The 13,874-nt window shown below is 36.7% G+C and overlaps 1 protein-coding gene across 11 annotated transcripts in view; it reads left to right on the top strand.

Moving 5' to 3' along the window:
• Rbfox2 (RNA binding protein, fox-1 homolog (C. elegans) 2) overlaps positions 1-13,874 on the top strand; it is a gene marked incomplete in the record, with an annotated part of 254,383 nt that overhangs the window by 185,926 nt on the left and 54,583 nt on the right. For all 11 annotated transcript variants that reach the window (XM_013511502.1, XM_005379139.2, XM_005379131.2 and 8 more), the window contains 1 exon segment: positions 6,215-6,439. In XM_013511502.1, the coding sequence (XP_013366956.1) occupies positions 6,215-6,439 (225 nt within the window).

The following is a 13,874-nucleotide window of genomic DNA, read 5'->3' as shown; positions in this document are numbered from 1 at the left end:
TTCACCTACTGTGTTAAAAACAAAACATTTTCATGTAAACATGGAGGTAAATTTATGCCAAGAAATAATCACATGAACTGTTGTTTCATAGGTTGTTTGGAGGCTATTGTATTTCTCCCCTAAACTTAGAACTTTGGAACATGGCCTGGAAATTTAATAGAAATCTGTTTTGTTTTGTTTTTGTCTTTTTTTGAGACAGGATCTTGCTATGCAGTTCAGGCTGGCCTTGAGCTCACTTTGTAGCCCAGGCTGGTCTTGAACTCACAATGAACCTCCTGCCTCAATCTCTCGAGTGCTGGGATTACAGGCATACACCACCATGCCTGGATTAGAAATCTGAAATCACTTAATGTTTTTAGTAATAGTAATATATCTTGGGGAAAATATCCAGGCACTGCAGAGTAAATGAGATAAAATATGAAATTACTCCTATCCCAAACTTATTTTCTTCATATTATAAACATAATTGCCACTATATTTTCAACAAAATTTTAAATGTTTCTATAAAAAAAAGGTATTCTTAACATCCTAGTAGAGGCTAACATTTCATTAGTTCTCAGAAGACAGAGTCTCAGTGGCTTGTATTTCTGCAAAATGCACAGTGCCTAGGCTACAAGTAAATCATAGAAAATGTTTTTACCTTTCTCTTTCTGCCACTGCTAATTGATGTGTTTATTCAGTTGAATGAGCCAGCTCTGTCAAGACTTCCCCTGTGGGAGAATTCATACTGTGTGCTTGTGTGCCAGAGTCTTACTCCCAGCAGAGCCAGGATGGAGAATAAAGGCTGGAGGCAAAGCCAGGAGTATGTGAGGAGCAGTGTCAAAGCCACAGACAATTCGCCTTGGTGTGTTAATCCTTGAAAGCTGTGTCCTTTAGCCTTTACCAGTTACTCAGTAGACCCTGCTGTAGATCTGCGTGCCTGGAGACAGTGAGCAGATCTGCAGTGACCTTTGGTGCCCTTACTCTGCTCATTACCATCCCACCAGAACGTGAATTTTTTTCTCTTTCCTATTTGTCTTTAGGCTAGTGAACTGGTGAGGGCCACTGAACCAGTTTATTTTATATAGCTAGATAGGTACAGAGAGAAAGCCTAACAATATAGAGGACAAGGAAAAGAACTATTTTATTTCCTTCTTAGGATTGCTAGGATAGCTAAAGAGGAATCATTTATAGTATGCTGACATAGATATAATGAAAAGAAGTTATGTGGTGATAGGAGACAGACTCTTTCCCTGAGACATTTTATGGGTAAAAAGCTTAATATTTTTACAGCATAATTTGTAAGAACTAAAAGGAAATTTTTTTTAATATAAACCAATTCGTAGTAATAAGTAGAAGTGATTGTTGAACACTGAAACAGCTGAATTTTGAAGCAGTATCTTTTATTTCAAAGAGAAAAAAAATTCAAAACAAGATAATAGGGTAACAACAGTTAATACATTGCATATTATCTTTAAATTACTCAGTACAAGATATAGGCATTTAATTGTCTAAACAATATTAGTACAAACCTTTCTTTTCAATAAACTCAGAGAAATTAATAGTATAACTACTAATAGTTAAAATAGTTAAGATAACTTAACTATCTCATATACATATATGTATCTCTGTACATATATATGTGTATATATTTTGCTTTTCCCTTCCTTCTTTTGTCCTTTCTCTCACCCCAGTTTCTCTTTCCTTTTGAACAATTTCTTCCTGTTTTACAATATCTGTTGTACATTTTGGATCTTATTTACTCTTTCAGCTTCTCACACTAGGGAGACAATATGATGTTTGCACATTTGTGTCTGGTTTTGTTTTACTAATGAGTATGGTCTTGAGTTGCATCCATTTACCTATAAAAGTTTCCAGTTTATCCTTCTTTATGGCTGAATAGTACTCCATTGTATAAAAAGATCACATCTTTTTTGTCCATTCTACAGTTGATGGACATTTGGGTTGTTTCCAGGATCTAGCTATTATTACAAATTGTGCTGCTGTAAACATGAGTGAAGCTGTATAACCTTTGAATGGACAACAGTTAGGGATTTTTATTTCCAGGCATGTCACAAATGTGTTTTTGAGAGTAGAACAGTAATTCACAGCTTTGGCATGTTGACTTTCCCTTATTGATTGTATTTTTCCTCTTTATTTCTTCTGGACCAGATTTTTTCTTTTTTTTTTTTTTTTTTTTTTGTACCAGGAATCAAACTCACAACCTCACACTTGCCAGGCAGGTGCTGTGCTGCTGAGCTATCTTCCTGGCCCTGGACCAGATTTTTAAGTTTTGTTTTTCTTGTCATTCTTTTTAATATTAAAACAATATATATAGTAGGTTTTATTTAAAAAGTAAGTACATGCGTATTAGGGGCATGAGGAAACTTTTGGATGTTTTGAATATCTTAAATGTGATGATGATTTCGTGAGAATACAGGCCTATGGGTCGAAACTTAACCAAATTGTATACTGTAAATAGGTGCAGTTCATTGCATGACAGTTATACTTCAATAAAATGATGTAAAACTTCTTTGTTCATGTGATAACTGAAAGCTTGGTGTTATTTTGATGGTCTGTGTATTTCCATGACTACCCTGAGGTTGAGCGTTTTTATTAGCCATTTGTATTTTCTCTTCTCCGAATTGTTGAGTGTGTATGTTTGTCTTGTCAGTTTATACCATCTGGTAGTAATCCACTGTCTCTCTTACCTGTTGCTAATATTTTATCACAGTTGATTTATCTTTTGATTTTAAAATTCGTTTCTCCCCTTACTTCCTCAGTTTCTTTTTCTTTCTTTCGTCTTTAGTTCCTAACCAACATAGACAAAGCCATCATTTTGGTTGCGTGCTGTCTGGTTTTAAAGTGTCCTGTCTTGAAAATCCCCTGTACCCTAACCCTAATTTTTCTTAGATTTTACAGTTTTAGTTCTTATATTAGATTTTAGTCCTTTTGAATTTTTCTGGTAATGACAGATGAGCTGGTATTATTTTTTTGGTGGTGGGTAACCCAACTTTTGTAAATACCACAAAGTGTTTCCATATAAACTTGAATCTGTTTTAGAACTCTGTTCTGTTGATCTCTTTGTATATGCTTACTGTTTAATTATAGTAGTTTATGACTTTTTTTGTTTTTGAAACAAGGGTCTCACTAGGCTGTTCTTGAACTTGCTAGTAGCCCAGGCTGGCTTCAAACTCACGGCAATCCTCCTGCCTCACCCTCCGAAGTGCTAGGATTATAGGCATGTGCTATGCCGCCCAGCCTATGACAAGTTTTAATATATGACAAAGCATGTCTCCTTTCCCAAATTTTCCTTTTTTTCAGACTTTCTTGGTAGTTTCCCTATAAAAAACATTTAATACACTTGCACTAGACATCATTGGGAACTTACATTTGTATTTTATTTTGGGATGTTAACATTTTTATGTTAAATCCTTGTTTAAAATACAATTTTTATTTAGGTTTTATATTGTATACTGTATGTTTTATATTATAGTATTAACAGTCACTTTTTGAATAACTGGTTATTGCTAATTTAAAAATAGTTATAATAAAGTTTGTAAGTTTTTTATTACGAGGTCTGCTGATTTATAGTTTACTGATCTGGATTTTCTAAGTATATAATCATATTTATAAGGATAATTGATATATAATTTTTATTTTTATTTCATTTGTATTATATGCAAAATAATGGTGATGGGTGGGTCATTAGGCTGTTAACAGTGACATTAACATGAAATAGTTTATTATGTTTATTGTGGCTGTTTATTATCTTATTTTTCATTTTTCTTTGGTATACTCAATAACATTTATCAAATATTTTAATAAGTTTTAAACAGTTTGATAAATCTGTGTGACCATCACCATAATAGGATAATATAACAATTCCATCATTGTAGAGTGTTTCAGTATACCAAAATTCAGTCAGTGTTTTTCCACTCCAAAACAGAAGCAAGTTTATTCTCATTTCTGTTCTATAGTTTAGTTATTCCTGTTCTGATACTTATGAGTGGAATTATATCATATGTGTTATGTTCTAGCTAACGTCTTCATTCAGCACAAGATTAAGTTCTGAGGAGCATTCCATTTTATTAATAGACCACAATTTGTTTACCCATTCTCCTGTTGATACATAGTTCTTTTCAATAGAGGCTATTATGAATGATGCTTCCATGAACATTCTTATACAGATGTTAGTGGAGACATGGTTTCATTTCTTTTAGGTAAACACAATGTTTTAACTTAAAAAAGTAAAACTGGAAAACATTTCTGGAAGTTAGAAAATATATTTTACATGGCCACAAGTAAAGTATGAAAGTTCTTCTGTGTGTCTTTCAACATTTGGTGACTTCAGTTTTATATTTTAGATATTCTAGTTGTTGTAAAATGAAATCTCACTTTGGTTTTAGTTTCATGTCCCTGGTGATTACTGTTGAGTTTCACCTATTCATGTATTTTCTGCCCATTTTTATATCTTCTTGTAGAAAGTAACTGTCAAAAGTTGTTAGCCACCCCCTAACCCTGCCTTTGAGACAGAGTCTTGCTATGTAGTTCAGGCTGGCCTTGAATGAACAACTGTAGTCCAGACTAGCCTCAAAACTTAGAGCAATCTTCTGCCTCCGCTTCTCAAATACTGGGATTACAAGCATGCGCCATTATTCCCAGCTGTTAGCCCATGTTTTTCTTTTTTTCTTTTTTTTTAAAGAGAGCAGTAAATGAGAAACAAAGAAATAGAACAGTAGCAGCATACCAGTATCACAAACAAACAAATCAAAGCAAGAACATTCAAAGTGATGCAGATTCTTAAGACAAAATAATATGAATCAACAGTGGTTGTTATATTACATATCACTGTCCTCAACTACATTGCTCAGATTACCTGACGTAACAATGAAAGATTGCTCAAAACAGTATAGGGTTTTTGTTTTTGTTTGTTTGTATGTATGTATTTATTTATTGAGGCAGGGTCTTGCTATGCAGTTGAGGCTGGCGTTTAGCTCACTTTGTAACCTAGGCTGGCCTAGAACTCCCAAGGATCCTCCTGCCTCAGCCTCCTGAGTGCTGGGGTTATAGGCGTGTGCCACCACGCCCGGCTTCAAACCATTATAGGGAATAAGAAAATAATTCTTTGATAAAACAGTAGAGATAATACAGAGTTTCACTAGACAAACTGGTAGGAGTTCACCATTGTAATTCCATTGCATATTGTTACCTTCAAATCAGTTGCTCAGACCACCAGACACAAGCATGCACAATCCATCAGAACATAAAAAATTGTAATCATTAACTGTTCAGGACACCATCAGACATTGGCAATACAGTTGTCACAGCTATTCATATATATATTTATATTTTGCCTTTCTTCTTCCTTTTTTCTTCTTTCCCTCATCCCAGTTGTTCTTCCTTTGAGCAATTTCTTTCCCTTTCCTATCATCTTTTGTACGTTTTGAGTTTTACCTAGGCTTTCAGGTTCCTACACCAAGAAGACAACATGATGTTTACCCACCTGGGTCCGATTTATTTCACTTATGAGTATGGTCTCTAGTTGCATCTATTTACCTACAAAAGCCTTGAGATTATCTGTTTTAATAGCTAAGTAATACTCCATTGTATAAAAATACCACATCTTTTTTATTCATTCCTCAGTGGATGGGCATCTGGGTTGTTTCCAGGATTTAGCTATAACAAATTGTGCTGCTATAAACATGGGTGCACATGTATCGCTGTGGTATGATGTCTTTAATTCTTCTGGGAAAACGTTAGCCCATTTTTTAAAAAATTTTTTTTATTATGATCTATAACAGTGTTTTATGAATTCTGGATATGTGTCCTTTGTAAGATTTATATATTGTGAATGTTGTTTCCCAGTCTTTGTCTTGTCCTTTATTCTTCTGCCTTTCAAAAAGCAGATGTTTTTAAATTCTAAGTAGTTCAGTGTATTGATTTTTTTTAATGATTCTGGTTTTTTTATATCCTAAGAATTCACTGCTATTTGAGAGAAGATTTTCCTATGTTTGTTTTTAGAAGTTTTATAGTTTAACTGTTATAATTACATCTTCTTTTTTTCAAGTTACATTTTACACATTTGGAATAGAAGTTGAGAAGGTTTTATTTGGTTGTTGATTTTGTTTTTTCATCAGGTATTTAGTTCACTTAAGAGATTTTTCCCTTAATTATGTGGCAATTAATGATTTAAATAAAGCAGTTCTCCCTTCTTATCCCCCATTTATTCTAGGGTAGCCAGGAGCCAACAACAACTCCTGAAGCAATGGTTCAGCCTTTTACTACCATCCCATTCCCACCACCTCCACAGAACGGAATTCCTACAGAATATGGAGTGCCACACACTCAGGACTATGCCGGCCAGACCAGTGAGCATAACCTGACACTCTATGGAAGTACGCAAGCCCATGGGGAGCAGACCAGCAACTCACCCAGCACACAGAACGGATCTCTCCCGGTATGTGAGTTAGGAGGTGGAATGTAGAGGAGTGCATGTCAGTCACTGAAATTGTCACCTCAGTCTCAGGACCAGAACATTCCGTGAGCTAATTTAGCATTTCCATTCCATTCTTTAGCCTGTGTGTAATTTCAGTTCTACTGCAAGCATGGTGGTAGAAGATAGGGAGTTTGAAGTAAAACTCAGTTACTGCACAGGAACTGTTGTTGGTCTAGAAATGAGGCAGACAGTAGCAAGGTAAGTACGGTGGTAAAGTAAATGCAGGGGATGCTGCTCTTTTCCGCTTCACCGGGTGTGTCTGCCGTGCAAAATCCCATAGTCACATTCCTGTTCTCACCTACAGAGTCTCTGAACAGCATTTTCCATGTTGCATCCTCCTCCTTGAAATACGTAGTGTCTTGAGTTTTGTGCTCTCTCATATTTCGTCCTCAACATTGGGTGGTTTGCTTTTTTCTCCTCGGTTCAACTTTTAAATGCTGCAGTGTGCTGAGTTTTGTGTCCTGGGGCCCCATTCCCTACTTCATATTTTGCCTTTATGTAATTAGACTACCAAATTCACTTACTTGCTCAAACAAACCTAGGAGTCATTCTTCTATTTGTCTGTACCTCTGACGCATTAACAAGTCACGGCAACTCTAACCCCATAACTTTTTACTACTTCATCCTCTTCTGTTCATCTTACTACTATAGATGAAAGAGCCGTGTTCTTTTGCCAGATAGGTAGGGCTTGAGTCCCAGTACAGCCAGTTATTTAATGTAATTCTGACTTGAGAAGATACTTGAAGGTAGTAGTACCTGCTGTTAAAAAAAGAAAATAATACTGCCTACCTCAAGAGGCTGTTAGGATATTTTAAGAGTTTGATTGAGGCAGGGTGTTTATCATCGTCACCAGTGTAGTTAAAACCCCATCACTTAACCTTTCATGTTACTGCTGCCTAACATAGCCAGTCTCCACATGGCAGCCAGGATGATTTTTACCTTTTAATCCAAATTGTACTGTTTTCCTACTTAATTCTGATAGTATTCTAACACAAGTACAATAAGACTCGAGCTCTGTGTGGGGTTTTCTAATCCCTTGCCCCAGCCCATCTCTGACCTCACCCCTTTCTATTTACTTGCTAAAGTAAAAAGAAATGTCACAAATTAGCCATAAGTATGTATTACATGCATATCAACACTCAGAAAATTGTATTGTCTGTGGGATTTCTTTCTAAGGTAAAAATAATATATTGTTATCAAATAGGCTATCTCTAGTTTTTATATTTTACTTTTTTCTTTCTAGGATCAGATTACCAGAAGGAGAGCTTTATTCAGACTTTAAGCAGCTTAATAAGATTTACCTTCAAATAAAGATTTAGCCTTATTGTGCAAGCTTCTGTTGCATAAAGATTAAACCTACAAATACCTGAGGGAGCAAGTATGAGAGATTCAGGGCCTTTCACTGAACTACATCCCTAGCTCTTTCTAAATGAGATGGGTTCTTGCTAAGTTGCTGAATTGCCCAGGTTGACCTCAAACTTAAAGTCCCCCTTTCTCAACTTTCCAGAATACTGGGATTGTAGGTGTGCACCACCAGGCCAGGCTATTTTTTTTATTAGATATTGGACCACCAAAAAATATCTCTTTTCCTTGAAAATGTCTCAGTTTTTGAATGTTGATTAGTTATATTTAGGCATACGATTTTTATACTTCATAAATAATAGACTGTAATAGACATTTTGAACAGTCCAATAATGACAGGTTAACAGTTGAGCCTTTCTATAGCATTTGTTCTAGAATCATGAATTTACAAGTTGATCTGTTGGCTGCATTGCCAAATAACTTTCAAATGATCATCAGCTCAGAGACTCACAGGAGTAGATATTTCAACCAAAGGAATGAAAAACACAAACTAGATAATATCTTTTTCAAAGTATATTAATGATTAAAATCTATTTCTACTTTAGTCAGTGGTCTTTCTACTTTTTTTTTTTTTTTGGAGACAGGGTCTTGCTATGTAGTCCAGGCTGACCTTGAACTCACTATGTAGCCCAGGCTAGCCTGGAACTTGCAGTAATCTTCCTGCTTCGGTCTCCCGAATGCTGGCATTACAGATGTGCACCACCATGCCCAGCCCTTTACTATTTTTTTGTTTCTGTTCTCATCAGTTTTGGTAATTTGTAACTTTCTGTTTCATCAAAATTTACAATTTTGTTTGTGTAAAGTTATCAATAAGGGTCTACAGTAACATTCCATGTTTTACTCTTGATTTTAATAATTTATGTCTTCTTTTTTTCTTGGTCAGTTCAGCTAAGGTTTGTTAAGTTTTCAGATCTTTCCAGAAAATCAGCTTTTGCTTTCATTAATTTTATTGTCTTGTTTCATAATTTGTTGAGTTCCACTCTTATCTTTACTCTGCTGCCTTCTGCTTGCTTGGAGTGTGATTGAGTGTATTTTTCTGACTTCTTGCGTAGGAAGCTGAGGTGGTTGATTTTAAGTTTTCTTTCTGTGTTTAAAGCTTTAAGTTTCTCTTTAGCAGTTTCTCTTAAAAGGTGATATATGTGTTTTCACTTTCAAGATATTTTTAAAAGTTCCTTGTGGTGGTCTTTCCCCCCACCCATTAATAGAAACATGTTACTTTTATTTTTTTTTTAGACAGAATCTCATTAAGTTGCTGCTAACTTGGCCAGGCTGGGCTCAAATGGGCAATCTCCTGTCTCAGCCGCCCAGAATGCTGGGATTACAGTTGTGTGCCTCTATCCCTGGCTATGATGTGTTAATTTCAAATGTTGGAAATTCCCCAAATTTCTTTCGTTTATTGATAATTTCTTTGTGGTTTGAGAACATACTTTGTATGATTTAAAATTGATTGAGACTTGTTTATGATTTAGTAGTTAGTCTATCCTAGAAAACATTTTTTACAGTTGGCCCTTTTATCAATGTGAAGTGTCCCTGTTTGTCTCTGTGAATATTTCTTGTCTGTTTTGTCTGATAGTTGTATAACCACTTCAGCCCTTTCAGCCCTGTTTTAGTTGCTGTGTACCTGACATAACTTCCATTTTGTTTCACCCTCTTTGAGTCTAGTGTCTTTTGTTTAAAATTTTTTCTATCTTTTTATTAGATCTTGAAGCCTATTTACATTTTAGTACAATTATTAATACGGGTAGATTTATGTCTGCCATTTTACTGTGTCTCCTGGTTTTTTGTTGTTTCTGTGTTCATCTTTACTGGTTCCTGATAAATAGCTTATTTGATTTATTGTTTTAGTGCTTTGAAACTCACCAAATTTGGTACTTGACAGATTTAGACATGTAAATGTCCCAGCACTCATCATTTGTTACACAATGTGCAAGGTAGAATTTGTTGATGTCCATTTCATTGCATCATGACTTACTACCCTTTACAGCCAAAATAATTTGTTTGGAACTCATTTTTGATACTGGTTGCACCTCCCAGGACCAATTAATGACAAGTGCTAAGGTACCACTATATTTCTTAATCCCTGGTCAAAGGATTGCATGTCTTTGACTTACCACAACCTATGGATGGGTTTATTCAAGTACACTACAACAGCTTTGCTCCCATATATTTCCATTGTCCACACTCTGTTGTGCTATTGTGTGTACCTGTAAATAATAGAAATCTAACAATATAATTATTACTTTAAACAATCTTATGTATTTCATGTAAATTAGGGCAGTTTTAGGCTCACATCGAAACTGAAAAGTTAGGGACATGTTCCTGCTCCTATACATGCCTAACTTCCCCCACTATAAATATTCCATACTCCAGTGGTACAGTGTTAAAATTGATAAACCTGTATTCGTTCAACATCACCCAGAATTTGTACTTCATATTAGGGTTCATTCTTGGTGTTATACATTCTGTGAACTTGGAAAAATGTATAAAAACATTTATCACCATTTATCATCATATACAGTAGTTTCACTGCCCTAAACATTTCATATTTTGTTTGTTCATCTTTCCCTCCCCAACTGCTGGCAAAAACTGATCGTTTTACTATCAGCCTGCCTTTGCCTTCCCAGAATGTAGTAGAGTTGTAAGTTCACTGCTATAAATTTCCCTCTGATGACTTCTTTCATTGCATCCCACAGATTCTGGTAAGTTGTATCTACATTTTCATTTGTTTGTAGGTACTTTTAAATTTCTTCTTTAATTTCTTCTCTGACCCATTAGTTGTTCAGGAGGTTGTTATTTAATTTCCCAAGTGTTTGTGGAGTTTTTGGAGTTCTTTTGTTGTTAATTTCCAATTTCATTGCACTGTGGTTAGATAATATGTATGGGGTAATTTTAATTCTTTTGCTTTTGAGTAGGTATGCTCTATGGGCTAGAATGTCGTCTGTTTTAGAGAAAGTCCCATATGCAGCTGAGAAAAATGTGTATTCTGATGTGGTGGGGTGCAACACTCTGTATACATCTACTAAATCCATTTGTTCGCAGCTTTGGTTCAGATCTGTTATTTCCTTGCTGATTCTTTGTCCAGTTGACCTATCTCTTTGTTTCAAAGGGGTGTTGAGGTCCCCTATTACAATAGTGTCATTAATTATATGAGTTTTCATGTCTGTTAAGATTTGTCTTATATAGTTTGGTGCTCCAATATTTGGTGCATACATGTTTATGATATCTCATCCTCTTGCAGTTTTCCCCTAACAATTATGTAGTGACCTTCTTTATCTCTTTCGATGTCGGTTTGAAGTTTACATTGTCTGCAAACATAATAGCTACACCTGCTTTTTTCTGGGTTCCTGTTGCATGGAAGATTGTTTTCCATCCTTTGACTCTCAGTCTGTGGCTTTCCTTTTGAGTAAAATGTGTTTCCTGTAGACAGCATATCATTGGATTTTGTTTCTTAATCCACTCTGCCAGTCTGTTTCTTTTGACTGGTGAATTGAGGCCATTTACATTTATGGTTATAACCAGTAATGTGTTGACTTATCATTGTCATGTTATTTACTTGCTGTTGGTTTCCTAGTTTTTCTACCTGTTTAATTGCTTTCTCTTCTTGATGGTTCCTTTGTATTGTTGTTCTTGAAATCGCGGTCATGTTTTTCTCTGTCTAGAATATCTTTTAGTACCTGTTGCAATGGTGGTTTGGCACTTATGAAGTTCTTCAGTTGTTCCTTGTCGTGGAAATACTTTATTTCTCTGTTGAATTTGAAGGAAAGTTTGGCAGGGTACATCAGTCTTGGTTGGTAGCTGTTTCTTCTCAGGAGCTCTAATACTTCGCTCCAACCTCTTCTCGATTGGATGGTTTGTGTTGAGAAGTCTGCCGTGATTCTGATGGGCTTTCTTTTATAGATAATCTGTTTCTTTTGTCTAGCAGCTTTTAATATTCTGTTCTTTTCCTGGAGATCTGGGATCTTGACTATTACACTTTTGGGTGTAGTTTAATTTTGGTTATGACCAGTTGGAGTTCTATATGCCTCATTTATTGTATGTCAGGTTCTGCTTCCATGCTTGGGAAATTTTCTGCTATTATTTCTGTAAATATTCTTTTTATGTCGTTTGTGTTGCCTCCTGCTGTTCCATTGACTCCTATCAGTCATACACTATTCATCTTTGCCTCGTCTTGCAGCTGTTGAGTTGATTTTTCCTTGTTCCTTGTTGATTTTAAGAAATGCTTTCTTTCACGATCGTTAGCTGCCATGTTGTCTTCAAAATCTGAAATTCTATCTTTGGCTTCATTCAAGCAGTTTTGGCAGCTTTCAGTGGAAGCTTTGATTTCCTGGATATCTCTTTTAATCTACTTCATGTGTTCTTATTCATTTCTGTATTTTTCATTTAACATTTCTGTCCACTGCCTATGTTCATCTGTTTTTTATATGTTTCTTCTTTAGATGTGCTGAGCAGTTCTTTCATTATTATTGCCATTTCATTTTTTGCCAGAGAGATTATTTCTGATCTGATCTCTTCTATGGTGTGATGGAGTTGTTTCTTCACTTCCATTGCAATCATTTCAGCAATTTCAGGCGTGTTTACCAAGTTCTCATATGTCAATGTCTCCTGGACTTGTTCTGAGAGGGGTGGAGTTCTGAGATTGCTTTTGGGTGCTTTGTCTTGTCATGTTTGATGTTAGTGGTAAAGCACTCAGTCCCTTTCCTCCCTGTCAGTTCAGCAAAGGTCGCTAACCTCCCTAATTTTCCTGGTGGTTAAACTTGCCCGTCAGTGACCACTGGGGTGTGCTGCTTAGTCTTTGTTCTTCCAGCAGATGGTGAAGTTTACCTAGTTCTCCCAGATCTCAGACACCAATCACAATGTCATCAGGTCACAGTCTGATCCAGTGTCCCCTATCAGCTCAGGGCATGATTATGAACCAGAAATGGTCTACACTGGTGGCGTGATCACAGACCACTCGGTCCTGTGACTCCAGGGAGTTCAGGGTGAAGGTAGATTCCAGACATGGACTGCCTAATCTGTGTCTGCAGGCCTTTCACTGCAAGCACAGGAGCCAGAGGTGGGCTGTGCTGGCAGTGATCACAGACCGCCTGTTTCCGCACTCCTGCCCAGACACAAACCCTGGAACCCAGACGCGAATCGTGGCTTCAGCAGTCTCATGGGCTGCCTGCTCTGAGGCTTCACGTGTCACTGGGCATGCGCAGGGGTGCCCCTCTCCAACCCCGCTGTTAGCAGGTTTGTGGGTCCCTTGAGACAGTCTCCTGTGTTGCAATGGGGCAGCCTTCTGGGAGGCTGCTCTATTCCCAGGAAGTAGATGGGGGTGCTACCTGGTTCTCACGGCATTCAGCTGTGAACCGTGGTATGAGGGGATCATGGGCCTCCTGATTCTGTACCTGCCGGTGTCTCGCAGCGTGCACAGGACCCACACACGGGCTGTGCTGGCAGAGATCAGGAACTGCCTGTTTCCGCGCTCCCGCTCATGTCCATTTTGTTTTGAGGGAAAGATTTACTGATCTGTACACTCAATCATAGGCAGAAATCTCTTCCCTGAATCATTTTGTGGCATTTTACAGTTTCTTACAGGAACTGTCCTCAGCACTACCCATTTCTCTTATTCACCATTTCTGATTGTTTCAGATCCCCAGATTGTGTCTTTCTAATGACAGTGATTAAAGGCAAGGTCTGTTCCTTAAAACAAATATATACAGTTAAAATTTAGGTCTCTTAGCATTTCAGAAACTGTTTATTATGTAATTTTGCATAAACTAATTTGAGTTCCTAAAGAAATAGTAAAATAAGAATAGAAATCCAGATGTGTATATTGTGTGAGCTATTAATAGTAAAAATAGCTGAGAACAAGATGGAAAATCCTTTTGCAGTAGCTAGCAGAAACACCAAAATGACACCCAGGATTTTGAGGCAGATTTATTCACATCAATGGGCACTGATTGGGATCACTCCCAAAATATCAGGCCCCCATCTCTGGTGGTCTAGGGCTTTTTATATGATGCACAAGCAGGAGGGTAACAAAGGTGAGACA

Source organism: Chinchilla lanigera, unplaced genomic scaffold (genome assembly GCF_000276665.1).
Source record: "Chinchilla lanigera isolate Chin_1 unplaced genomic scaffold, ChiLan1.0 scaffold00012, whole genome shotgun sequence".
In the NCBI taxonomy this organism is placed as follows: Eukaryota; Metazoa; Chordata; class Mammalia; order Rodentia; family Chinchillidae; genus Chinchilla; species Chinchilla lanigera.
Note: the sequence above shows the minus strand (reverse complement) of the source record. Positions and strands in the feature narration are given on the sequence as shown.